Source organism: Coptis chinensis, chromosome 6 (genome assembly GCF_015680905.1).
Source record: "Coptis chinensis isolate HL-2020 chromosome 6, ASM1568090v1, whole genome shotgun sequence".
NCBI lineage: Eukaryota > Viridiplantae > Streptophyta > Magnoliopsida > Ranunculales > Ranunculaceae > Coptis > Coptis chinensis.
Window position 1 is genome coordinate 27134281 of NC_141461.1, and position 25610 is coordinate 27159890.

The 25610-nt window shown below is 39.9% G+C and overlaps 2 protein-coding genes and 1 long non-coding RNA gene across 8 annotated transcripts in view; 2 read left to right on the forward strand and 1 right to left on the reverse strand.

Moving 5' to 3' along the window:
* Positions 1-1035: 1035 nt before the first annotated feature.
* LOC147492390 (Mov34/MPN/PAD-1 family protein) lies at positions 1036-6502 on the forward strand. Its single transcript, XM_086565281.1, has 6 exons — positions 1036-1219; positions 1337-1514; positions 2544-2625; positions 4478-4654; positions 4754-4921; positions 6148-6502. Exons 1-6 carry the CDS (start codon positions 1087-1089, stop codon positions 6337-6339), a joined length of 930 nt encoding a protein of 309 aa, XP_086421407.1. The 5' UTR covers positions 1036-1086; the 3' UTR covers positions 6340-6502.
* Positions 6503-7045: 543 nt separating this feature from the next.
* The window catches only part of LOC147492391 (ABC transporter B family member 9-like), a 31756-nt gene continuing 13191 nt past the window's right edge, over positions 7046-25610 (forward strand). For 3 of the 6 annotated variants that reach the window (XM_086566988.1, XM_086566991.1, XM_086566986.1), the window contains exons 1-2: positions 15632-15933; positions 16022-16083. The gene's annotated coding sequence lies outside the window, so the exon portion shown is untranslated. Of the gene's footprint in view, positions 7873-15550; positions 15934-16021; positions 16084-25610 lie in introns of those variants that run through there. The other 3 variants (XM_086566987.1, XM_086566990.1, XM_086566989.1) reach the window with 3 other exon arrangements.
* On the reverse strand, positions 7439-15398 carry LOC147492392 (uncharacterized). The gene is made up of 2 exons (XR_015199336.1): positions 14964-15398; positions 7439-9278 (listed from the first exon to the last, which is right to left on the reverse strand). It is a non-coding gene; the product is annotated as an uncharacterized LOC147492392 (long non-coding RNA).

Consider the following 25610-nt stretch of genomic DNA (forward strand, 5'->3'; position numbering starts at 1 on the left):
GGTCCATGATGTTAAAAGCTTGGGTTGGGTAGTAGTACTTTTTAGATCAACAAAGGCTAGTACAAGCGGCAGCAGCATACAGGAGAATACGAGCTGCTAATGCTAAAGAGGCGGAATTGATTACTGCCGAGGTTGCTATGATATTGGGGTACAAAGGTTACAATGATCAAGTACAAAGCTGTTATAGGGATGTTAATGCAACAGGATGTTCGTGTTACTCTGCTACTAGTAGCATCTTAGATTACATCTTAAATACTCTTAATTACAAATGCTGCTTTTGGTTTGACTACTAGAGATAATGTAAATGAGGCTCATCTGTTTGGCCAATGGGCACTTATACAAGGTTGTATACTGTATGCCCGATAATGGATCCGAACCAAATAGATAAAAAACGGTTTGGGTTTTGATAATTTGGTTTGTTTTGGAAAAATAAACATGTTTGGTCTCCTTTTTCTAATAAAAGTAGTTTTTCACCTAAAAAATTATTATTGGTCCAAATAACATATTATCACTTTCTCATATGAAGGGCAAATAGACTGCCATGCATTAGCTTTTAAAAAAAATCTCAACCAAACATATTTATTCTTCACTTCTTCAGAAAAATACTTCTAAAGAAAATATGATTATTTGAAAAAGTTAGATCCAAAACTTATCTAAATTTTGAGTCCTTCTTCTATCCCTTTAAAAGAAAAATTTTACTCTCTATCATTAATTTTTTCTCTTTATATAAAGAAAATACTTTGACTATTTTTACTTTTTTGAAATATTTTGATCCAAAACTTTATCCTTTTAAGATTACTTTAAGACTAAGTACTTTTAAAGGGATTTTTCCTTTCCACACTAGGACATATATCCACGCAATAGCAGAACCAGCCCACATGCATCACACATGGATTAGTTGATAGTCCATAATCTCTAAAAGCCCAACGAGTCGCAAAGCCCAGCCCGACGTTATATTTAAATTACCATCCCTATCCTCACTCAACAAATTCCTGACCTCCTCGTCAAGAAATTGTCCCTATATAAAACCAAACCAGTAACAAAAAAACTCAATTCGAGATCCAAGCAAAAAAAAAAAGTCGAACAATGGAGAGACTACAAAGAATCTTAGCAGGAGCAGGAGGAATGGGTGCACACCCACCACCCGACGCACCACTCTTAGATTCATCAGAACAAGTTTATATCTCATCTTTAGCTCTACTTAAAATGCTCAAACATGGTACTTTTTTTTTTTTTTTTTTTTTTTTTTCTAAATTTTGTTGTTAATTTCTGTAATTGAAGTGTGGGGCCTTTTAAATATTTGATTTTTAATGATGGGGTTTGGAAATTGTTGTAGGGAGAGCTGGTGTACCAATGGAAGTGATGGGTTTGATGTTGGGCGATTTTGTTGATGAGTATACTGTTCGTGTTGTGGATGTTTTTGCTATGCCTCAAAGTGGTACTGGTGTTAGTGTTGAAGCTGTTGATCATGTTTTCCAGACTAATATGCTTGATATGCTTAAACAGACTGGAAGGTATACACTTACTTTTCTTTGGTATTTCAATTCTCTATAATCTTTAGTTAGGTTGTGTAAAAAAGTGTTCTTTATGGGTTTTTAACTCGAATTTGTAAAGGGGTTTTTTATAAAAATTGTGGACTGTACATGGAAACTAATTTTTAGTATTCATGTTAAGTTTATTAAGTTCATGGTGCTCACTTGTTTAATGAACTGTTCAGTGTCTTGTTTGTGGAGTAGGAAAAGTTGTGATTTAGGTTTGAGGTGCAGTAGCAATGGAGCTCTGTAGTCAGGGGCGAGGTGCAAGGCTTTGGGTTTCGCTACTAACGCCTTCCGCCGTCTTAGGATTGATTTTGACAACATATCAATAGAGCATTGAGTTGGTTGGCAAGAAAACAAAGTTATGTGAATTAGCCTATTTTATGATTTTTTAGTGAGGATATATTCGACTAGTCGTAGATGTGAGAAAAGGGGACTGGAATTGGTGTTTTGAAACTTGTATGTTGTTTGGTCTAAGAGTAAAGGGTCTATCTATAGAATTCTAGACTGAGAAAAAAGAAGCTACGGATGAAGAAACTAAACTAGTGTTCACTATGCATTGTACTTGAAAATTTTGGCGAATGCAGGTTTAAGTAATGACTATGTTTCTGTATTAATGTAGGGAAATTTTTTAGGAGCGTAACAAGTGTCAGTAGGTAAGGTTAACCATGATGAGAATAATTTAAGGCCCCGTGTTACTTTGATGTGCCTTTTATTTTTTTGCGCTCAGTAAAGTGAAATTTCATTAATAAGGGGATGGCTGAGAAGGCCTACGTTACAAGTCAAAAGAATAAAAAGCGCTTGCAAGAGACGGATAGAAACATAGAGAAAACACAAAAAAATGCACCATCATGCCATGTCTAAGAACATAAGATGAGTATATCTACCTACCACTTGATTTTCTTTGATTTTTGGTTTTCGTTACTTATCCTGTCAAACCCCTGTGCCTTTAGTGACTAATATTTGGTTATGTGATTCTATGTAACTTATATTTTCCATGCATTGCAGGCCAGAGATGGTGGTTGGCTGGTATCATTCACATCCTGGATTTGGATGTTGGCTTTCAGGTGTCGACATTAACACGCAGCAGGTATAGTACCTTCAATTTTTTTGATGTTCTGTTCTAAACTGTGATCTTTGGTCTGCTATCCCACACATGTTTAAAATCATTGTGCAATGTCACGCTTAGTGGTTTATCTGAGTTTCATTACATTTTGTGTTATTCCGTCAATTTTTCTTTGGTACCCCTTGACTCCATTTACTGCAGTATTTCTATCTTTTTGTTGTGACCAACAACTCCAAACTTTAGCATACACAAACAATTGACATTTTGATGTACTGGAAAAAACTATCCAGAGGAACAGTGGATGAGAAGTCAGATATTCAGTGGCCCTTAATTTTGTCTCCAAGGTCTCATTTGACAGCCTTTATCATGTTTAAAATGAAGGGACCAAGGGAAGTTTGTTCCTTTACTGGAATGAGTCACCATTAGCAGTTGATGAAATAGGTATACTAATGTACATATAACGTTATGGACATGTATACTGATGTCATCTTCTCATGGGGATTCTAGAGTTGAGTAGATTTATTCAGGAAGTAAGGTTATTTGTTTTTTTTTGTTTTATTTTATCGGTTAAGAAATAATGTTATTAAGCTAATACTAGAGATACTTGTCATTTTCTTTGACTGACTTGTAATAAGTCGTTTGGAGTTTTTGGACCTTTACCAGTTCCTCCTTTGTTGGTCTTGTGTGTAAGTCTCGTGTTTGATTGTTTCTGAACTTTTTTATACTTCCGCATCTCTCCATTGTCCAACTGGTGTATAGGAGCTGTCCATATTCTGTTTGTGTACACCCCACTTATAAGTTTCCTATGCTTTGGATTACATATTTAAGTTTGAAAGTTATTTGGAATTACAAGAATCCATGGCTGAACCTGAACCCTAGGAAGATAGATTTATATTGATTTTGGTTAAAAATCTACTTCATTGACATTTTTGGCATACTATGTTACCTAAGTAATATGGAGATTAGTTTCATACTTTCATTCATAACACGCGATTCTAAAATACTAAAAGATAGTGTCTGATACTATCTTTAGAAGATGAAATCCTCTTATCGGCGTTATTGATTATGTGGTTGGTGAATATGGGGTAATATATCTATATTGGAAACAGATAAGAAATAGTAGTACCTTTTGACTCTTGGATATAGCTTCCTTGCACTGAGTCTCTCAAACATCTTTGAATTATATGATTTAGGATATAGTTCCTTCGATAAAGACATATAGTAAGGTTAACATTCACAAACACATAATATGTGGTGTTCTTTCTGTACGGTTATAGTAACTCAGTGCAAAGAATAGGAGAGGAGGGCTGTGTTTGGATGCCTTTTAGTTACAGGCTTGTAAGAATTTTCAGGTATTAGTTCAAACATTTGAAAAGAAAGTAGTAGCTATGGAGAAAGGAAAAACAGAGCTGTTCCGTAAACGTTTGAATTTCATTTTACCTCCAACTTTATCCTGGTCGTAAAAAAAAGGGGGGGGGGGTGTTAATTGCCTTTTTTACTTACTGATGGGATTTTAAGCATTTTTCATCTGTCAGTTTCAATTTTCTTCTCGAACTTGCTGGATTAGTTTCCACGAATCAGCATATCTGTGTTAATATATATTTCTAACAATTCATATTTTCCTTAAAGATATATCCAGGTTCATTGACAATCCAAAAATGAGTTTGAGCGATTGTTGTGGGGTCAATGTTGCTATTTCTTTCTTATTTGAGGGTCAGTTGTAGCTTATTGTATCACTAACTCCTTTCTTTGGTACTTTGGAAGCTTTCATGATTTTGTAGCATATTAGTGTAAATGTTGACTCTTCATCGCTCCCTCCCTCCGATTATGCTATATATGCTACCTACATCTCTTCTAACTCGACTGTGTTTTGCAGAGTTTTGAAGCTTTAAATCAAAGAGCTGTTGCAGTGGTTGTGGACCCAATACAGAGTGTTAAGGGAAAGGTGGTGATTGATGCCTTCCGGTTGATCAACCCACAAACCATGATGCTTGGCCAAGAACCAAGGCAGACAACATCCAATCTTGGGCATCTCAACAAACCGTCCATACAAGTAAGTAAATTCTAAACGTAGTCTGTCACAAATTGCTCAAAGTTTATTGTTGAATGCACCTTAACCAATTTGCTTTCTTTGGTGACATCCATCTTCCAGGCATTGATCCATGGGTTGAACAGGCATTATTACTCGATAGCAATCAATTACAGGAAGAATGAACTTGAGGAGAAGATGTTATTGAATCTACATAAGAAGAAGTGGACTGATGGTCTGACACTTCAGCGATTTGATACCCATTCCAAAACCAATGAGCAGACCGTCCAGGTTAATAAATGTTAATTCTCTTTATTCAGTTTTCGTGCTGTCATCCCATTTGCTTTCCAACTGATTTTGATTATAGAATTGACTAGGAGATGGAAGTGTCATAGTCGATTGTGTCTATACGACAGTACCACCCAATCTCGTTTATTTGATAGAGTAATACATCTAAGAGGGAACCCAGCTATGAGTTTCACTGATACCACCTTAACAGAACGTGCACTTGGGTTATTCTCACGTGATCACATGGACTTTTTGACTGGAGAGGAGCCTAAGGATATTTGAGGCCAGATTTTTTGTTTTGCAGCAAGTTGTCTGCTCTTGTAAGGAAATTATCTGGTCATGAGTTTGTCATGATCCCTTGGCCAGGGACTTGAAATTTGATGACGTTATGATTAAATGGGATATGGCTTTAAGGAAGCCTTATATGTAATGGTTTTTTTTATTCTGGTCCATAGGGTGAGTCTATCACACTATGTTTCATCATCATTAGATGCTTTACTGACCAAAAAAAAGAAAGCGGAACGTGCATTTTGGTCTGTTTGAGAAACATAGAGTGTTCTCGAGAGTTTGATTCGCTAGACAAAAAGTGTCTTTAGTAGGTGGTCCGAAAACTAAAGGGTAGGGAAATGGTTAGATAGGTGTGTATCTGTGATAGGACACAAGTACTCAAACATCTAAGAGGAAAGTCATTTACGAGTTTCACACTTACCACCTCAGAAGACCGTGCACTTGTGTCTGTTTTTGAAACGAAGTGTGTATTCCAGAGTTTTATTTTTTAGACAAAAAGGTGTCTTTAGCGGTTGACATAAAATGTTCAATCTATTCAACTTTTGTTCAATACATATTCCTAGGGTACAAAAGGGGTAGAGAAGTATTTGGATCAAAGGAAGTGCCCTTGCTTTGCGGCTAGGCGAGCCTGGCCCTAGACAATCACCTAGGCCCAAATGAACCTAGAACACCCGGAAGAGCCTAACTATAGGCTCCCAACTAGTGCCTTGCGCCTATGCTAGGACTGCATAGTTCTCATGGTTGAAGTTTGTTCATGTTCATGCTTTTGTAATTTACTTGACTGATAAAAGGCACTGCTAGAAACAGTGAATTGGTGTTTTGCACATCAGCACATCATTTCACATCTCTCTCACTTTTATAGCTGCTCTAAGTGTTCCACTTTGTTGTTTTACGTTTCAAGCATAATTCATACTCATTTGGTGTAATGGTGGGATTTGCAGGAGATGCTGAACCTGGCTGTTAAGTACAACAAGGCTGTTCAGGAGGAGGATGAGTTACCTCCTGAGAAGCTCGCGATAGCAAATGTAGGCAGGCAAGATGCCAAAAAGCACCTGGAGGAGCATGTTTCCAATTTGATGTCATCCAACATAGTGCAGACTCTTGGAACCATGCTTGACACCGTTGTATTTTAAAGTTCATCTGTCAGTAAAAACGTCGACTTTTGACTAGGAACATGTTATTTTGTCTTTCATTTAGAAGAAACTGTTTTATTTCGTGACAGTTACTCTATTTTCTAAGTTATCATTTCTTGTACTGGTTACTTGTGTTATAAAGTTGATGGATGTTATTGAGAAATACTAGTGCCTCTTAAGAAACTTTTTTATTTCTTTACATAGGAAATTAAATTATTAGTGACGTCTTTTACAGAGTATCTTGGGATAGAAATGAAGACCCTAGTGATAATGTGAAACACATGCAAAAAAATTCGATTTTCCTTCTGATTGTTAACCAAAATGCAAGGTTAGTGTGTCTGGCATGGCAGGCATGGTATATGTCCCCTGCGACAACACGAGACAGGTTCGATTCGTGCACAATTTTGGGTTTCTTTGAGATCGTTAACCAAAATGCAAGTTAGTGTCTCGCATGAATTGTGTCCTTTTAACGTGTATAGATTGATATCAATATACTACTAAGGTTCATTTGAAAAATAGTATGAGAAGTAGCATTAGCACACTCCATCTGTAACTTGACGACTTGACGGGTCAATTATTATTTGGTAATGGCGAAAGCTGCGTATATTAATGATATTATATCCGGGTTCGTTTGATACTTTGATGAGACACGAAAGCAGATTTTTGGAGTCGGATTTACGGTTCTTCTACGAGTTGGATACTTGAGCTGAAAGGGTCTGCTCCAGTGCTCCTCTCTTTCGGTTTCCATGATCTTGGCAACCCCCAAGTGCTCTTAGTGAATATGTCGTAACAAAGCAGACCTCCATTTCTTAATATATCCTTCTTTGCAATGGAAACAGGGTTTGGCTGCATCCAAGCCAGACAGTGAGACAGACTTGGTGAGCTGCAAGAGAATTGATGAATGGATCATCTTTCCCACGTACCTGATATGATGGAGAAGCGTAGTGTTGAATCCTGCTTGCCATTGCATTCATATGAGGATTCATTCTCTAAATTCTGAATTTGTCGGTTCTTCTACTAAGTACTAAAGAAGTGAGGCTGGACTAACAAAATAGCAAGATTTTTCACCGTCTGTATGACTGCATGGTAATGGCCTAATGGGTTCGAGCTCTCATTGCCATGTGTTTTGCTAATATAAAAAGGATCCTCTGGAGGGTGAGTGCTCGTCTGCCGTTAACAGACAACAATGCCATTGGCCACGGCAGCTAATGAATGGAGATAGTTGTGGTAATTTAATCTGACTACGTAGAAGCCTCCACTGTGGAAGCAAGATGAGAAGTGAAGGCTTCTCATTAGTACTGAACTACTATTCATGGGCAGATACAGGCTTGCTGCTTGAGTGCTTGCACACCAATTTTGGGTACTAAGCTAACGTCTTTGAATCAAGTGACGTTGGAATTTGGCCAAGTAGCCAAGTAGCCAACGACCATGAACTTCACAACAGGTCCATCTCTGGATATTTCATAGTAGGCCGGGTAGAAACTCCGCTGCAATGGAGGAAGAGTTTGGTGGGACGGACAACTGTTTATATCGGTAAATGCTCTCCATTATATAGTGTTATAAATAATTTGTTGAAATTTTATTAATCGTATGACTAAAATCAGCCCCGCTGCTCCAAAAACGAATTAAGTGATCACTATGTAGGTAGAAGCTATGTACCACAACACAAAATTTTCTATCTTTTTTAAAGTTCAGTTAATCAAATTCAGATACAATTCAAGTCCTAAAATGATTTTTCCTAAAATGTTGTTTGGTGTCTTTAGTACATTTTGTTTGTTAAGATTTTCTGAAATGGAAACCTATTAACTTAGTTTCTAGACTAGGACTTGTGCATGCATGATGAACTCAAAAAAGAGTAAAACGAACCGTCAAGATGAAAAAATAATTATAGTAACGCGGTGGTTTCATTGAATATTTATATTTCTCTTTCCTAATTCAGTATCCAATCGAAAACTCACCACTTTTTTGTGATTGCTAGGTAAGCGAAACATATTATAAGATGAAGGTGAACAAAATTGGGGAGTGGGTTGTGACAGATCCACACCTCACTCAAGTTACACTTAGCTTGTCAATTGACAAACTGCCATTAGTGGTAAACGGAAGTATCATTAGCTAAATCGATAATAGTGCAAGTCCGGATGTTCCCACCTTGTGAGCTAGTTGGGTTCCATCTTCCACTCTTCTTAATTTGTCGGGTAGTCTGCATCCTTGGTTTGCAGCTTGGTCTGCCAAAAAGTTCGCTTCCCTACAAGTTGAAGTGATGAAAAGTTTTTGAATATTATCGAGGATGCACTTCCATCTGTTGGAGAGTTGCCACGGTAGTACGTGCCGAAGTGCCAAATACTTTAACTGTAGCTTCTGAGTCACTTTCAATCCATACATCCAACCAGCCTTTCTCAATAGCCACCTCGAGTCCTTCTACAATCGCTAGACATTCTACCCAGTAGTTAGTAGAAACTCCTATATGCATATGGTAGACAAGTAGGAAATCTCCATTACAGTTTCGATATATGTGGCTCCAACGCCAGCGTTTCCTGGATTGCCTCGTGAAGCACCATTTGTATTGATCTTAGTGGTTGGTGATGTTGGTGGAAGCCATTGTGTGCTTCGAATTCTCAGGGCATTTCTCAATCGCCCTTTAATTCCCCAGAAGCTAAGGATGTGGATGTCATCATGGTTCATGTGGGCTTTGGAGAGATGTGATGTGCAAAAGATGTGACTTCGGATTTGCTGAAAGCATTTAGAAAGATTAGGCTTCTTGTCTTCAAAGATAATTTTGTTACGATGCTTCCAGATAATCGTCATGGTACTTACGATTGTCGTATTCCAAAGTTGTTTGATGAATGGGCTGCTATGTCGTGAGAGCTTCAGTGCATCATCCAGCGAGTTAAAAGTCCCTCGCATTTTGAATTTTTGTCTCAACCATCTCCAAATCTTGCCTGAAAAAGAGCAATCCCATAATAAGTGATTGAGATTTTCTTCATCTTTGTTACAGAGTCTGTAGCAAGATGCCAAATGGATGCCTCTTATTTTAATGGCTTCATCAATTGGAACTCCCCTCTGACAAAGCTTTCATGCTAATGCAGAAGTTCTCGAGTGTGTGTAGGTGTTCCAAATACATTTGGACCAACTGACTTCAGTTCTTTTGCTTCTGATTTCTTGATAGGCCGAAGCTATTGTGAAACATCCTTTTAGTTTTGGGCACAAGAAAAGTGTATCTTCGTCGGTATCTCTTCCTTTTATATTGTTAGATGTGTCAAGGTCTGCAACATCTATCAACTCTTGAAAGTTTTCTGGTAACTCAATTGTTCCATTGTTAACAAGGGTACTAACTTTGGAATTACAGTCATGTAACTCTTGTTTAGTGAGTGCAAGAGCTTCTTTAAGAGATTTTTGCACAATCCAATTATCTCTCTAGACATCGACTTTGTTGCCATTACCAATGGACCATTGGATTCTGGGATATACTTCCAACAATGTTGCTTTGATGCCTTGTCATATAGATGTAGGTCTGAAGTACCCAATCACATCCCCATGCCTTGTGTAGTACTTAAGCTTCATGAATTTTGCAAATTCATCATCTCCCTGTAAAATATTCTAGCCAAGTTTCATGATCATAGACTTGTTAACCTCCTTGAGTTTTCTAATACCGAGACCGTCTTCTTTGTAAGGTTTACAAACTTTATCCCATGCAACAATAACTCCTTTTCTTATGGTAGGCTCACCACTCCAGAGAAAGTTCCTCATTGCTTGTTCTGTTTCTTTGATTACCCTATGAGGCCACTTGTATATAGATATATTGTAGATCGGGATGCTACTGATCACAGATTTGATTAAAGTACATCTGCCTTGTAGTGAAAGCATGTTTCCTCTCCAACTACTCAACTTCAATTTGATTTATCAGCTATTGTGTTGAGTGTAGTTCTCGTAACTCTACCTTGTGTTAAGGGAACACCAAGGTATTTTTCAGGAAGAGCACCTTTAGAAATACCCATAACAGCAGCAGCATGTGTCTTTCTTGCATGAGTGAAGTTGCCAAGAAAGAGCTTGCTTTTGTCTTTGTTCATAGTCTGTCCCGAGGCCAATTCATATCTGTGAAGGAACTTTGAGATTGCTTTGAGATATCTGATTTGGCCATTTGTAAAGATGATGATGTCATTTGCAAAGAGAAAATGACTTGGGGCTGGCATACCCTTTACATGTAGCATAGGCATGACGATTCTTCTGTTCATTAAGTCATTGATTCCCCTTCTCAAGCAATCTTCTGCCAATGCAAATAATAATGGTGAAAGAGGATCTCCTTATTTCAGTCCGCGTCCCACTGAGAAATAGCCCACTGGTCCACCATTTAAAAGAACAGACATCTTGGCCGATTCCATGATTGCTCTAATCCAATTGATCCAAGTGAGGGAAAATCCCATCTTTGACATCACTTGACATACAAATTCCCAGCTCATAGTGTCAAATGCTTGTGATATATCAACTTTGATAGCTGCACTACCACCAAAGGATTTCCTGTTAAGCTCATTCATGAGTTCAGAAGCAAGTCCAATGCTTGACTGCACACACTTGCCTTTGATGAATCATATTGTTCTTTGGAGACTAATTTGTGCATGATGCCATTGAGTCGCCTTTGTAAAACTTTGGAGATGATTTTCATAAGGAAGTTACCCATACATATGGGTCTGAACTGATTGAGCTTCTTTGCTTTGGTACACTTGGGAATTAAGGTGATGAAGTTAACATATATTGAGGCCTTCTGGAACAGTGGTATCTTTGAAGAAAGATTGCACTGCTATGCAGTCATCGACCTTGATTATACTCCAACAATGGTGATAGAAGTGGCCCTGAAATCCATCAGGGCCTGGAGAACTGTCGACTTTCATGTTGAAAACTGCCTCTTGAATTTCCTGGAAATCTAGAATTTTATTAAGCATTTGGTTGTCTTCAATAAAAATAGCTTGAGAGCTTGAGGGATGAGATTCAAGAGTTGCTCATCTTTCTGTGTCTCACAAGCTTGGAATTTCTACTCATAGTACTGGGTAACATGATGTTGGATACTATCTTGGGTGGTAAGAATAGTATTATCTCCAGTGTGAATCTCAGTGATATATGCAGCATGTACCTTGTCTGATATTGTGAATGGTATGGAAATATTTGGTGTTTCTGTCCTCCTTCTCCTCAAAGTTAAGTCTACTCTTCTGTCGCCAAAATGAAGCTTTATTATGGAGTGTCATTTCCAAATCTAGCTCCTTTTGTATTACTTCATGTATCATATGATCATCCTGAAGGTGATTATCTGCCTGAGTTTGTGCTTTTAGAAGTTTAGATTTTGCCTTCTTTATATTGACTTATATATGACCATATACTTCCAAATTCCATTTCTTGAGATTCTGTTTGAGTAATTTGAGTTTCTTGATGACTCTGAACAATGGTGCTCCCTAAACATATTCTTGTCAATTGCTTCTGACTGTTTCCATGAAGGTGGGATGCTCAATCCAACATTTGTTAAAGCGAAAGGGAATGTTTTTCGGCTTTGGGACAATAGTAAAGACACCACAAAGTGGCGAATGATCAGATCCCAGCCTACTGAGAACTCTATAACTCCAACCACTGAATTTGTGGTTCCAGGCATTGTTGTAAAGAGCTCGATCAAGTTTGTTGCATATTCTCCGACCTATTGCCAATTTGGTTGTTACACCAAGTGAATTCATTTCCATCAAAGCTGCTTTCCATGAGATTGCATTGGTTAATACAATCAAAGAATTCATGCATGGATGTTCTGTTTGGAGGCCGTCCACCTTTCTTTTCAGAGCATCTAAAAATGGCGTTATAATCTCCAATAGTTAACTAGGGAAGAGAAGTTGAGGTTGCCTTCAATTCTCTTCATAACCGTCTTCTATTGCTGTATAGGCATTTGGCATGTATGGCAGTAATGATGTATTCCTTGTAGAGAATGGTAACTTGCTGCTCTAATGCATGTATTTTCTGAACTGTGACATCTTTTTTTGTGAGGATCCAAATATTGCCCCAACGGGAGTCTGTGTCATTATGCAGAAAAAAAATCTTCAAAATAAGTTAAGCCATTAGCCCTTAGAGCAAAGGAAGTAGGCTTAACTAATGGCTCTGCAATGCACAAAATGTCTGGACTATGGGATTTAACAAAGTCTCTTATTCTTTCGACTGCTTGTTCTTTTCTTATTCCCCTTATGTTCAAGAAAATAACTATCATTGGAAACAGATGGGGTGGTGGTACTAAAACTGGGGAACTAGGGTGGGGGAGTAGGCAAAGACTTGCCCTTATCCACCACTGAGTCAGGCTGAGAGAGGTTGGCCCATCTCTCCTTGATGACATTGATTTCAACAGCAACAACAACTTGAGTGTCAGTATTCTCTTCATCAGCAAGAGCTTCAAAGTTATTGCTAGTATTAATGCCAGGTAGTACCATATGAGGAGTCTCTTGGTTGTCATGAATTGAGGTGATAATGTTTTCACCTAGCTACCATTCCTCCTCCAAAGAGATCAACATAAAAGTGATCAACTTTGTCTGGATCAATGATCACAATTTCAGAGGAGTTAGAGCCCAAGGTTAGTGCTCTATTATCTTTTTTAGTGGCATTGTTTGCATCGTGTTCCACCATTTGTAGAGGATTCAATTCCTCAGGTTAACTCTCCACCATGACAATGTCATTCATGTTTGTTTCAGTGGCTGGAGTTGCAGACGCATTAATTTCAGTTGTTGGTGTCTGCCTGGTGAGTGTAGCTTATGTAGTACTGGGAATAACATTACTGGTACTTGTAGAAGCTCCATTAGTGTTCACACCCACTGTAGTTGCAGTTGAAACTGTTGTCTTGTTTCTTTGTTGCCATCTGCGTCTTTGGTTCCTGGTCATAGTAGCAGTATTCACCTGAGCAGGAGGTGGTGCTACCGGTGCCGGTGCTGGGTCTTTATGATGTTAAGAACCAAGATCCTTTCTTAAGGCACGACATTCTGAGACCAAATGTCCCACAATTTTACAGTGGTTGCAAAATTTGGGGAGTTTTTACCCAATTTAACTTCTTGCCAGAATTCAAGATTCTTCCCTTCTACCTTTACAACTGATCAGGAATGGGCTTGGCCAAGTCGATATTGACCAGAACATTTGCATAGAAACCATTGTCTCAGTCTAAAGAATTTTTGTCGACTCTGATAGGGCAGCCTAATGTTCTTCCCATGGCCATGAGAATATCAACCTCCCAGTATTCGAAGTTCAATCCGGGGAATCTAGCCCAAACCAACGCAGTGGATTGTTTATGGTTATCAATGCTAAAATTTGGGATCCATTTGGATATCCTCAACAACTGATTACTGAGATACCAAGGTCCACCATGCCAGATTTTGTCAAAATCCTCTTGATTTGCAAAACGGAATATAAGATAGCTTTTGCCAAGTGTGGAGATCTTGACTGGAGCAATTAGATCCCACTCAGCAGATGCTTGTGCTTTGATTGCTTCCAACTTAGTTTTCATAAGATCCAACCTCGCTACAAGTGCAAATTTGCATGCTTCTAATCCTCTTTCTACATGTGTAGCTGGAATTTTGATGGTTGGTGTTTCCCCTCTTTTGCTTGGGATAGGTAGAGAACCTAATTCCACTAATATCTGCATTCTAGTTTTTGCTTTTTCAACATATGTAGGAGCTAGGTCCTTGTTTCTACCATCAGGTGGTTGTTGACGAGAATTTCCCACTTGTGACGCCTCACTAGCAGAAGAAGCTGGGGTTTTAGCATAAAGGCAAGAGTTCTTTCCTCCGCCAAAACCAAAGGGTAAATTTGTAGATCCTAGTGCCATTGACTTTGAGGAGGTCGAGAGAAGTGTCGGCAAAGAACTGGAGACTCCAGGGCGACCAGGAGATGGCCAGTCGGGTCCCCAAAGGGGAAAGGTTTGGTGAAGGTACGATAGATTGTAAGTAAAGGGATAAGATTTATCTAAAATGGGTAATAAAAGTACCTGTGTGCCTTGGATGCAAGGTAAGCTAAAAAGCATCAAAACGCCCTAAGGATGTCCCCATATCTACACTATATAATAGCAGGGTCTTTGGGAATACTCTTCCCAATAAGGAGTAGGCAATTTAAAATTTCTTTATTTACTTAATTTAGAAACACCTCTCTCACTAAATTTAGAATAATCCCCACTTTTATTAACAAAGTCCATTTTTTATTAATAATTTAGAAACACCTCTCTAATGTCACTTAAATTAAATAATTACCCTCATTTTCCACATTGAAATTCAAAACAAGTCCTGTTTTATTATTAATAATTTAAAATAACCTCTCTAATATCACTTAAATAACATAATTATCTCTTATTTTGTTAAAAAAAAAATAGATGAGTATCTCTTATTTAATTACAATTACTATTTACAATTAGAATTCAAAGAAACTATGCTAACTATCGATCTCGAGGGACGAGTTTCAAGACTTTAAAAAAGTTAAACTCACAGTTAACAAACAAACAAAATAACAACCAAGAAGCACAATTAATTAGTTATAAAATTGGTTTTGGACTCATCAGTAAATAATTCAACTAAAGCAACCGATTTAACAAAAGTAACAGAGTAAACACAAAAAAACAAGAAACTTACCGGAATACAGAAGATGTCGGAGAGAGCAACTTTGAGAGTCAAATGGCGGGGTAAATGAAGATGCACGTACGTACATATAGCCATTTAAATAACGTCTTGAACAACATTTTGGTTAATGAGATCACTCCCATTGCTTCCCACACGTTAGTCCCAGTGATAAGTCCTGTGCTGTAGCGTGAAACACAGTATACATGTTATAATATCAAACTTGTTCCTGAGGACTTCCCTGCTTCTTCATAGAAAAGCCGCTGGTTGACTTTGCACACTCGCCAACTACAGCACAACATGACACAGACAAAAAGTTTCAACACATATCACAAAATATCACGATATGTCGCGGCCAATTTATACCCATAAGTGTAACCTCTTATTATTTACAGGTGCTGTCCATGGAAAACAATGACATGGCCCATGGGGAACATAGGGGGTTAAAGAAGATGGTGTCCTCTTTCTTCCCTTCTTCTTCTTCTTCTTTGCATGATGAAAGTCACCATCAATCTTATTTACCCTTAACACAAAGTCTCATTTCTAGTGGGCCTACAAATCGTATAAATTCCACACAACTTATCTTCTAAATGTGGTGCACAAAAAAATATCAAAAAATAAAAAACAGAATAACTAAACAAAAAATAAAGTCTCATTTAGCTGTTATCAGTTATCACCACAACTTCCATTATTAATTATTCACTTTTCTTTCTTGATTATGAAACATAGTGTTCATTATACAAGAAACAAACTTTGAAGAGAATGGGATGTCATATGAATCTAGTTCATTCTACAACTGGGTTTTTCCAGTCTTTAAGACTTGTTGTTACTAAAAGGATGTCCCCGTTGTCAAATTAAATGAATTTCCTTGCGGTGATCGAACACGCGACCTTCAGATATGCGCACTGTATCTCTTTCACTGGAAGTTTCATGTCGCTTCTCCTCCTTCCAATATAACCACTAAACAAAGTTTTAGTCTTGAGAAGTATGAGGCCCGTCTTTTGTTGTTTAGGTATATTTATCCTTAAGAGCTTTTATTCATCACTCTGATAGGTATTAATTTTTGGTAACAGGATTTTCAAATCGGTGAGTTTAGTGTCTTCAGTCTGCAAAGGTGAAGGTTGGAGCATTTAAGGTATACACCACACAGAGAAACTTATGTTCTATTGACATTTTTTTTTTCACTTGTTATATTGTTCAGATGATTACAGGACCAATCAAGTTTTATAGATGGTCTAGTTTTACATAGAAACATATAGGCATTGAGTCTGGGCGCTTGCTGGAAAACACGACCAACACAAATTTTATAAATGGTCCCACTTTCTGTTGCTAGGCAAGTCGCAGGTATAAGGTGCACACAGCCAACACAAGCGCATCTAACTTGTGTGCCGCAATGCATAATCAGTTTGTGCGCCTCGGCATGATCTATTAGGCCACAGTGGCTGTGACGCTAGCATGGCTCATATGCAAAGGCGTTAAAAACTGAGGGGGGAGGTGATAGTAGTTTGAGTTTATCTTTTGGTTTGAGAAACCTGTTGGGGATTATACCAATACCAATCGGTTCCCCACTACACAGATAACTTGTATGAACACACTTCAACTCCAGATAAATCTCAAATATCACAAACTACCTATACTAACATGCCCAACTCGCTAAACAACTATGTTGTGAATAATTAACTGCGGAAACAACGTTACCCACACCAAACGGATCAATCCTACACAAAGATTGATCTTTCTCAATAGACAAGACTTCAACACCCTCCAAGTAATATCCCAACGCTTCTCATTAACAATTTAACAAGCATATAAAGTAAATATAATAATGCAAAAGAGAACCAACCACAAGACAAGGATATATCGTGGTTCGCAATTTGCCTACATCCACATTTGGCTGGCGAGATCCAAGCTTTACTAGAAGTCCGAGTAACAGTTACAAGAGCTCTCAATTCACTCACAAAGAATGAACACTCAACTCACTAAAAATTTCTCTCTTACAATCTCTCTTTCTTTCTTTTTGGAAAAGTTAGGTTTTTCAAAAGACTAATTTTGTTTTTATACCAAAACCAAAATTTCGTGATCTTATGTGAAGAAGCCACCGAGAAAAAGCTCGAACGGCGGGCGCTTATGGGTTAAAGCCACGAATGGTCGTTCTTTTTTGGTCGCGCTTAAATTATCGGAGTCATGAGCGAAGTCAGCGATCCTTCCGAGCGCCAGCCTCGAAGGCGGAAAAAAAAAAATCCTTTTTCTACATTCTCCACCTCGGTGAGGTTTTAACACATAAAACCGGGCGAACACATCCAAGAAGAACATCCATCCGAACTTCGCAGATCAACCGCTTCGAAGGAGCCATGCTCACAAAGAGCTACCCACAAAGAGTCATGCCCATGAAGAAGAACGTCATGCCCACAAAGGGCCACCTACAAAGAGTGTCATGCCCACAAAGAGCCACCCACAAAGAGTGTCATGCTCACAAAGAGCCACCCACAAAGAGTGTCATGCTCACAAAGAGCCACCCACAAAGAGTGTCTTGCTCACAAAGAGCCACCCACAAAGAGTGTCATGCTCACAAAGAGCCACCCACAAAGACCCACAAAGAGTGTCATGCTCACAAAGAGCCACCCACAAAGAGTGTCTTGCTCACAAAGAGCCACCCACAAAGAGTGTCATGCTCACAAAGAGCCACCCACAAAGAGTGTCATGCTCACAAAGAGCACGTCATGCCCACAAAGGGCCACGCCTACGAAAGGCATTATTCAACAATGGATGAGCCTCCACCATTTGTGGAGTACCTCCAACCAATAGAGAACCTGCTACAACCCAAAACCCTTTTGCCCTTAGGCAGTAATGAAACAAATTCCCAAGTACAAAACTTGTCACGAGCCTCCACCATTTTACGCGATATCCACCGACCAATCTCTGTAATGAGCATCTCTAACAGCTTCCTTGAAGCTATCTGACCCATCATCTTCAATATTTAGTGCGTAGGCAACCGAGTTCAGTTGACCATAATGCTTCACTAGCTTATCATGCCCGTACTTCATAACTTGTTTCACACTTCTCTTTGGCTTTGATCTAGTCAAAGCTTGCTGCTCAGGTTGTTGTAACTCTTCTTCTTGTTGAATAGTTCTCTTAAATGTCTCGAAAACTTCATCCTTGGACTTCAAGATATATACCCACACATAGCGTGTATAATCATCAATGAAAGAGACATAATACCGGTTACCTCCCTTAGAAGCCACTCTAGAAGGTCCCCAAACATCCGTATGCACATAATCCAGGATGCCTCTCGTCTTGTGCTTGCTTGTACCCGAACTTGACTCTGACCGCTTGCCATAGACACAATACTTCGTGAGAATTCCATACTTGGTTTCTCCAAGTCTTTCAAGACAATCCACATAACGGACAATCCTTTTGGCTCATATGCCCAAGGCGATATGCCACAATTTTGTGCACTCGGAATCATCACTACATGTACTCAATTGCTACATCACCTATCATTGTACTACCCAACAAAGTATACAAGTTTCCATGTCTTTGACCCTTCATAATGACTAAAGAGCCACTAAGGATCTTTAGGACTCCACCATTTCCCACAAAATTGTGGCCTTTGGAATCAAGGTACCAAGAGAAATAAGGTTCTTCTTTAACTCGAACGCGTGCCTCACATCGGTTAAAGTCCTCACTACACCATCATGCATCTTGACCATTATAGTTCCAATCCCAACCGTCTTACAAGCAGCGTCATTGCCCATCAAAAGCGGAACCTCCACTCAAGTTCTCATAGGTAGCAAACCACTTCCTATTTGGACACATGTGGTAGGAACACCGGAATCAAGAATCCACGTATCGGTCATGTGGTCGTCTTGTGTAGACACCGAAAAGACTTACATCATCCCGAGGAAGCAAGACTTGCTTCACTAACATCCTCATTCTCTCAAACTTACCACTCATCTTGTTACTCTTTTTTGGCTAGAGCAATCACATAGATAATGCCCCTTTTCTTTGCAATTGAAGCATCGTGACATGTTTTAAAGGCTTCTTCGAACTACCGCTTCCACTTGCTTGTGGAAGTCATCTCATCTCGACATCACCCCTCGCCATCTTTTCTTTTGCTTCTTTATCAAACTTCTCTACTTTAAATCTAGCATTTGACATCTTGGGAGCCCTTTTTTCAAGTCACACAATAACCCAAAAAAAATTATCTCACTTTGGAATTTTATCGAACACCTTGTCTACATAAATTTCGAAAGCACTATGGTTTTACCAAAAACTCAAAATCCAGGTCGATATACCTTGCTCGATACCAATTGTTGTGAATAATTAAGCTGCGGAAACAACGCTACCCATTGACCAAACGGATCAATCTACACAAAGATTGATCTTTCTCGATAGACAAGACTTCAACACCCTCCAAGTAATATCCCAACCTTTCATTAACAATTTAACAAGCATATAAAGTAAATATAATAATGCAAAAGAGAACCAACCACAAAACGTGGTTCGCAACGAATTTGCCTACATCCACAATTGGCGAGATCCAAGCTTTACTAGAAGTCCGAGTAACAGATTACAAGAGCTCTCAATTCACTCACAAAGAATGAACACTCAACTCACCAAAAAATTTCTCTTTACAATCTCTCTCTTTCTTTCTTTTGGAAAAGTTAGGTTTTCAAAGACTAATTTTGTTTTTATACCAAAACCAAAATTTCGATTCTTGCCATCTTAGTGAGGAAAAAGCTGGGCTTGGCGGTGGCGCTCTCTACGGGAGGCTGGCGCATGGGTTAAAGCATGAAGAATTTTCCTCGGCGGTCGCTTAAATTCACGGAGTGGAACGACGTGAAAAGCGAGAAAAATCCCTTTTTCTCTACAAACTATTAACAACGGATAATAATGTAAAAGCGGTAAAAGCAAACCCACAACACAAAGATTTACCGTGGTTCGCCAATAATGCCTACTTCCACAAGAGCGGTTCTTAATAAAGTGGGAAGGAAGATTACAATCTCTCCTTTTAGTCTCTCACCTTACTAGATCACTCTTTATCTCTTTACGGGGTTGTATCTCCGTAAAGGTTTCTCTTTGTTTTAGTCCGGATTCAATCGACTTGTTAGGTTAGGTTTTTCCAAAACCTTGATTTTGGTTTTTATCTCCAAAACCAAATTTTGCGGTATCTTGTAGCAAAGCCCACGAAATTTTTGGGAAGGCCAATGTATCTTGGAGATCGAAGGCTGGTCGCCTCTGGTCTACGAACCCCGTCGCCGATATTTCGACATTTCAACGCCGATTAAACTTCGTTTTCTCTCCGTGTGAGGGATAACTCAACAATCTCCCCCTCGGAACGGTGGGGGGATACCTCCATCGCAATTGCCAAATCGGGGGAGGACGCCGCCATTCCGTGAAAAGCCAACAAACATCAAACTTACCTTCGGTAAGACTTTGGTCATCATATCCGACCCATTCTTGTCGGTATGGATCTTCTCGATACACAAATGCTTGAGTGCTTCTCTAAGCGCTGTGTATGTGCTTGGATCTAGAATGAAAACTTCGGATTCTTGCTCTCGAGTGATCCAGAACTACAAATCTGCTTTAGCCCTAGTTCGTCGAAGAACCTCCTTCATCCATAGCAACTCTTTGCAAAACTTTCGGTTTGCAATATACCCAAATACGTAGTGGAGAGGGCAACTTCTTTTTGCAACTTAGATTGCCAAGAAACTACTCCCCCGCAAAAGTAAACCGGATAACGGAGGTGGACTTCATCGATAGTCAACATCACCGCCATGTATGCATCGGTGTAGCCTTCAAATAAGGGCTTACTTCCACCAAAGTACAAACATGATTTATCTTGAGATATCTCAATATCCACTTAACACCTTCCCAATGTTCTTTACCGGTTTTGAAATCGCTTACCACCGCTGGATAAAGCAATATCCGGTCTAGTACACACCATGGCATACATCAAAGCGCCCATTCGCGGATGCATAAGGAATCTTTTCCATCCGACTCTGCTCATGCTCACCCGCTTAGGACACATCTCTTTGGTCATGCGGGCGGCCACCAAGCCGGACAAGCCCGGATGTGGCTCGCTTGATCCATGTTGAATCTCTTCAACACGCTTACCGATGTAGCTTTCTTGAAAGCCACAACTTTCCACTCTTTCATCACGAGGTGATCCACATCCAAGTATCTGCTTTTTTTGACCCAAATCCTTCATCTCAAAGGACTTTTCGAGTCTTTTTTCAGCTTGGATATCTTGTTGATGTTTGGGCCAACTATCAACACATATCATCCACATACACAATAAGACAATGAAATCTCCATCCGGAAATCTCACAAGAAACGCGACAATGATCGGAAGCGGACTTCTTGTATCCTTGTTTCCGCCATAAAGGAGTCAAACTTTATGTTTTCTTTCCAACCCATACAAGCTCTTTATCGGCTTGCATACTAGGTGCTCCTTGCCTTTGACCTCAAACCCTACGGTTGGTCCATGTAGACATTTTCTTCAAGGTCTCCATGAAGAAATCTTTGTCTTAACATCTAGGCTGCTTTCAACCTCTAGGTTCATACTTGCGGCCATACCCAATACCACCGGATAGAAGTCATCTTCACTAGGAGAGAAAATCTCATCAAAGTCAATTCCTTTCCTTTGACCGAATCCCTTCACAACAAGGCGAACTTTGTGCCTTGGGTGAGGATTGTTCTCCTCATGCTTGACTTTGTATATCCACTTATTCTTGAGAACTTTTCTCCCTGTGGGTTTCTCAACTAACTTCATAAGTGTGATTCTTATGCAAAGAATCCATCTCGTCATGCATGGCCTTCAACCACTTTTTCTTTATGCGTACTTCAAGTGCCTCTTGATAGTACATAGGTTCTCCACCATCCGATAGTAAGCGACGCATTATGTGGTGGATACTGGTTGAAGCTAGTCTCCCTCTGTCGGGACCTCCTTGCCCCATCTGGCCGGTGCCTCGGGAGTATGCACTTACGCTTTGCTCGCGGTGGTGGTTCATGCATCTCATCTGCATCTTCTATACCAATAGGTTCTATCCCATCATGAAGCAATAGGATTCTCATCATGAGCTTTCACTCATGGTTCTCGCATTCTCAATGCCTTCTACACGTTCCACGGTAGGAACTTCAGTTTCAATCAACAAGATCATTGGTGAAAGCACGTAACTTCTCACCCTCCTCAAAGTCTGCTATGGTTTGGTCTTCTAAGAACACAACATCTCGACTTCGGATTACCCTTCTTGTTAATCGGATCATAGAGTTTGTAACCAAACTTTTCATCTCCATAACCGGAAAAATGCACCGCTTGGCTTTGTCATCAAGCTTGGATCTCTCATCCTTCGGAATATGCACAAATGCCCCGCGACCCAAATACCCCTCAAGTATCCATAATCAACATCTGCCGACCACCATACTCTGCGGATAATCACTATTAAGAGGCTTTCTTTGCGTGAAAGTTGATCACATGCGGTACAGACGATGCGCTTCTACCCAAGTAGCTTCTAGATAGCTTAGAGTGAGATAGCATGCATCTCATCCTCTACAATGGTAGTGCGGTTCATTCTCTCGCTATTCCATTCATTTGCGGTGTCTTGGGAGCGATCGCTCATGACGAATCCCATGACTCGGCAATACTCTTCAAATGGCCCAATGTACTCACCCCCATTATCCGGCGAATACACTTCAACAACTTCCCGGTCTCTCTTTCCACCATCTTTGTGGAATTTCTCAAACACGCCAAGTACTTCATCCTTGGTCTTCGGACTATAGGCCCATATCTTTCTTGACGATCATCAATGAATGTCAAAGTCACGAAACTCCCTGGTGGGACTTCACTCTCATGGGACCACATAAGTCCGTGTGCACTAGCTCAAGGGCGATTGTCCTTTCGTGAGCGGGAATCTTTGGAAAGACACCTGTGTTGCTTTCCTACCAAACGATGAGTACATGTATTTAAATGTGTACCTTTAATGTCCGGCATGGCCTTTTGCTTAGCAAGAACTTCCATCCCTTTTATGCCCATGTGACCACGATCTTGGCCGTGCCCGATTCGGATTCTTCTTCTTCGCGCAGATTAAACCGCTTTTACACAAACTAGCGTGTTTTGTAAAGAGAGCAAGTTTTCTTTCCGGCCGCTTCAATGGAACCTCGCTTTCGGTTTCCATACCCCGTTACCAAACGAGTTTACAAAGCCATCGTCATCTAATTTCCCGAAATTAAGGCTTAGCCGTATGTCGGGGACATGTCTTACATCCGCGAAAGTGTCAAGGTGTAGCCGACATTGGTTTCTACATGAACATCTCCAATGCCTATAATCTTGAGACTCAATCGTTACCCATCCTTACTTCACCATATTCACCACGGTTGTAGGTAGTGAAGAATCCCAATCGCGATTGTGGCGTGATAGGATGCTCTGTATCTATCACCCACTCAGTATCGACATGAGGTACTAAGACAACACACACCACACCGACCACAATTCCCACTAGGTCGCCGACTAGTCGCGGTAGTATCTCTGCACGTGTTTCCGTTTCTCGCACCATGTCTTCATGTACGCAGTTATTCTTCTCATCCTCTTCGGTGTTCTCGCAGACTCATATCCGAAGTGGCCTTTTGTGGCTAATAGTAACATTGCCTCTCTGCGCTTAGGAGTTCTAGCTTCACCCCTAGATTTACTTGGCCATCACCTCTAGAGCGAGATGGTTTTCGTTTTGACCTCTCCCCGTTTCTCTGTGAAAAGGATCTGCGAGTGAGAAGAGCCGCTTCTTGCACTCCTTCTAGTCTCCTCATTCAACAAGGACGTGGTAGCCATCTCCATGGTAATAATTCCATCCTTGGTCGCTCCATGTAGAAAACCGCTAATGTCTCCCAACTTTCGGGTAGAGCCTAATAGAAACAAAGCACCAACTTCGTCTCCCAAATTGATCTTCATCAAATGCATCGATTGATGATGATATTCTCAGACTTCATTAAGATGCTCGGACATTGAAGAACCTTCTTGGTACTTTCGTGGTTCCGCAAACTTCTTAACGACTAGCACTTTGTTTCCACCCGACTTCCTCTCATAAAGGTCTTCGAAGTTTCTTCCATAGGATCGGGGTCAGTCTTTTGGGCCACATGGTGAAAGACAACATCGTCAATCCATCGTCGAATGTATCCAATCGGCTTTTACGTCAAGCTTTTTCCACTTTCGGCCTCATCGATTTTTCGGTTTTACTCCCTCATTCTCAATGGGAAGTGCCAAGTCCTTGCGGTATAGCAAGTCTTCCATCTTGGCTTTTCGGATGGTGTAGTTCTTCCTATTCGGACTCATCATACGAGTGTTCACGGAATGGTCCATCTCTACAAGTTATTTAACCTCAAATCTTCTCGGGGAATTTCGTCAAACACCGCCCGACCAAGATTCGGATAACACCCCAGCTATTCTAACCAAGGCTCGATACCACTTGTTGGGGATTATACCAATACCAATCGGTTCCCCACTACACGAGGATAACTTGTATGAACACACTTCAACTCGGATAAATCTCAAATATCACAAACTACCTATACTAACATGCCCAACTCGCTAAACAACTATTAACAATGCGGATAATAATGTAAAGCAAGAAAAGCAAACCACAACACAAAGATTTACCGTGGTTCGCCAATGATGCCTACTTCCACAAGAGCCAGTTCTTAATAAAGTGGGAAGGAAGATTACAATCTCTCCTTTCAGTCTCTCACCTTACTAGATCACTTTTATCTCTTTACAGGGTTGTATCTATGTAAAGGTTCTCTCTCTTTGTTTTAGTCTGGATTCCAATCCTTCTGACTTGTTAGGTTAGGTTTTTCAAAACCTTGATTTTGGTTTTTATCTCCAAAAACCAAATTTCATGGTAATCAGAAGCAAAGCCCACGAAAATTAGACTGAAGCCTTGGCCAATCGATATCTTGGAGATCGAAGCGCTGGTCGCCCCTATGTGGCTGGTCGCCCTAGTCTACTGGAACCCCGGCGAAGTCGCCCCATCCATCCTGGCTCGACATTTCAACGCCGAATTCGCCCGTTTCTCTCCAGCTCTGTTTTCTCTCCTCATGTGAGGGATAACTCCAACAAAACCGATATAGAAACCATACTTTTTTTTTTTTTTTTTTTTTGAAAAGTTAAGCTGCTGGGGTTAAGACTGACCCCACCTGTTTTATTCATAATCCAATTGTTATATATGGAGTTCCTGAGGCATCATCCTCATACATACTTTTTCTAAGAGCATCTTTAGCAGTGATATCAACCTAGCATCAAGAATTATTCTCAATGGGAAGTGCCAAGTCCTTGCAGTATAGCAAGTCTTCCATCTTGGCTTTCCAGATGGTGTAGTTCTTCCTATTCAGACTCATCATACGAGTGTTCACGGAATGGTCCATCTCTACAAGTTATTTAACCTCAAATCTTCTCTCAGGAATTTCGTCAAACACCTTCTGACCAAGATTCGGATAACACCCAGCTATTCTAACCAAGGCTCGATACCACTTGTTGGGGATTATACCAATACCAATCGGTTCCCCACTACCACGGATAACTTGTATGAACACACTTCAACTCGGATAAATCTCAAATATCACAAACTACCTATACTAACATGCCCAACTCGCTAAACAACTATTAACAACGGA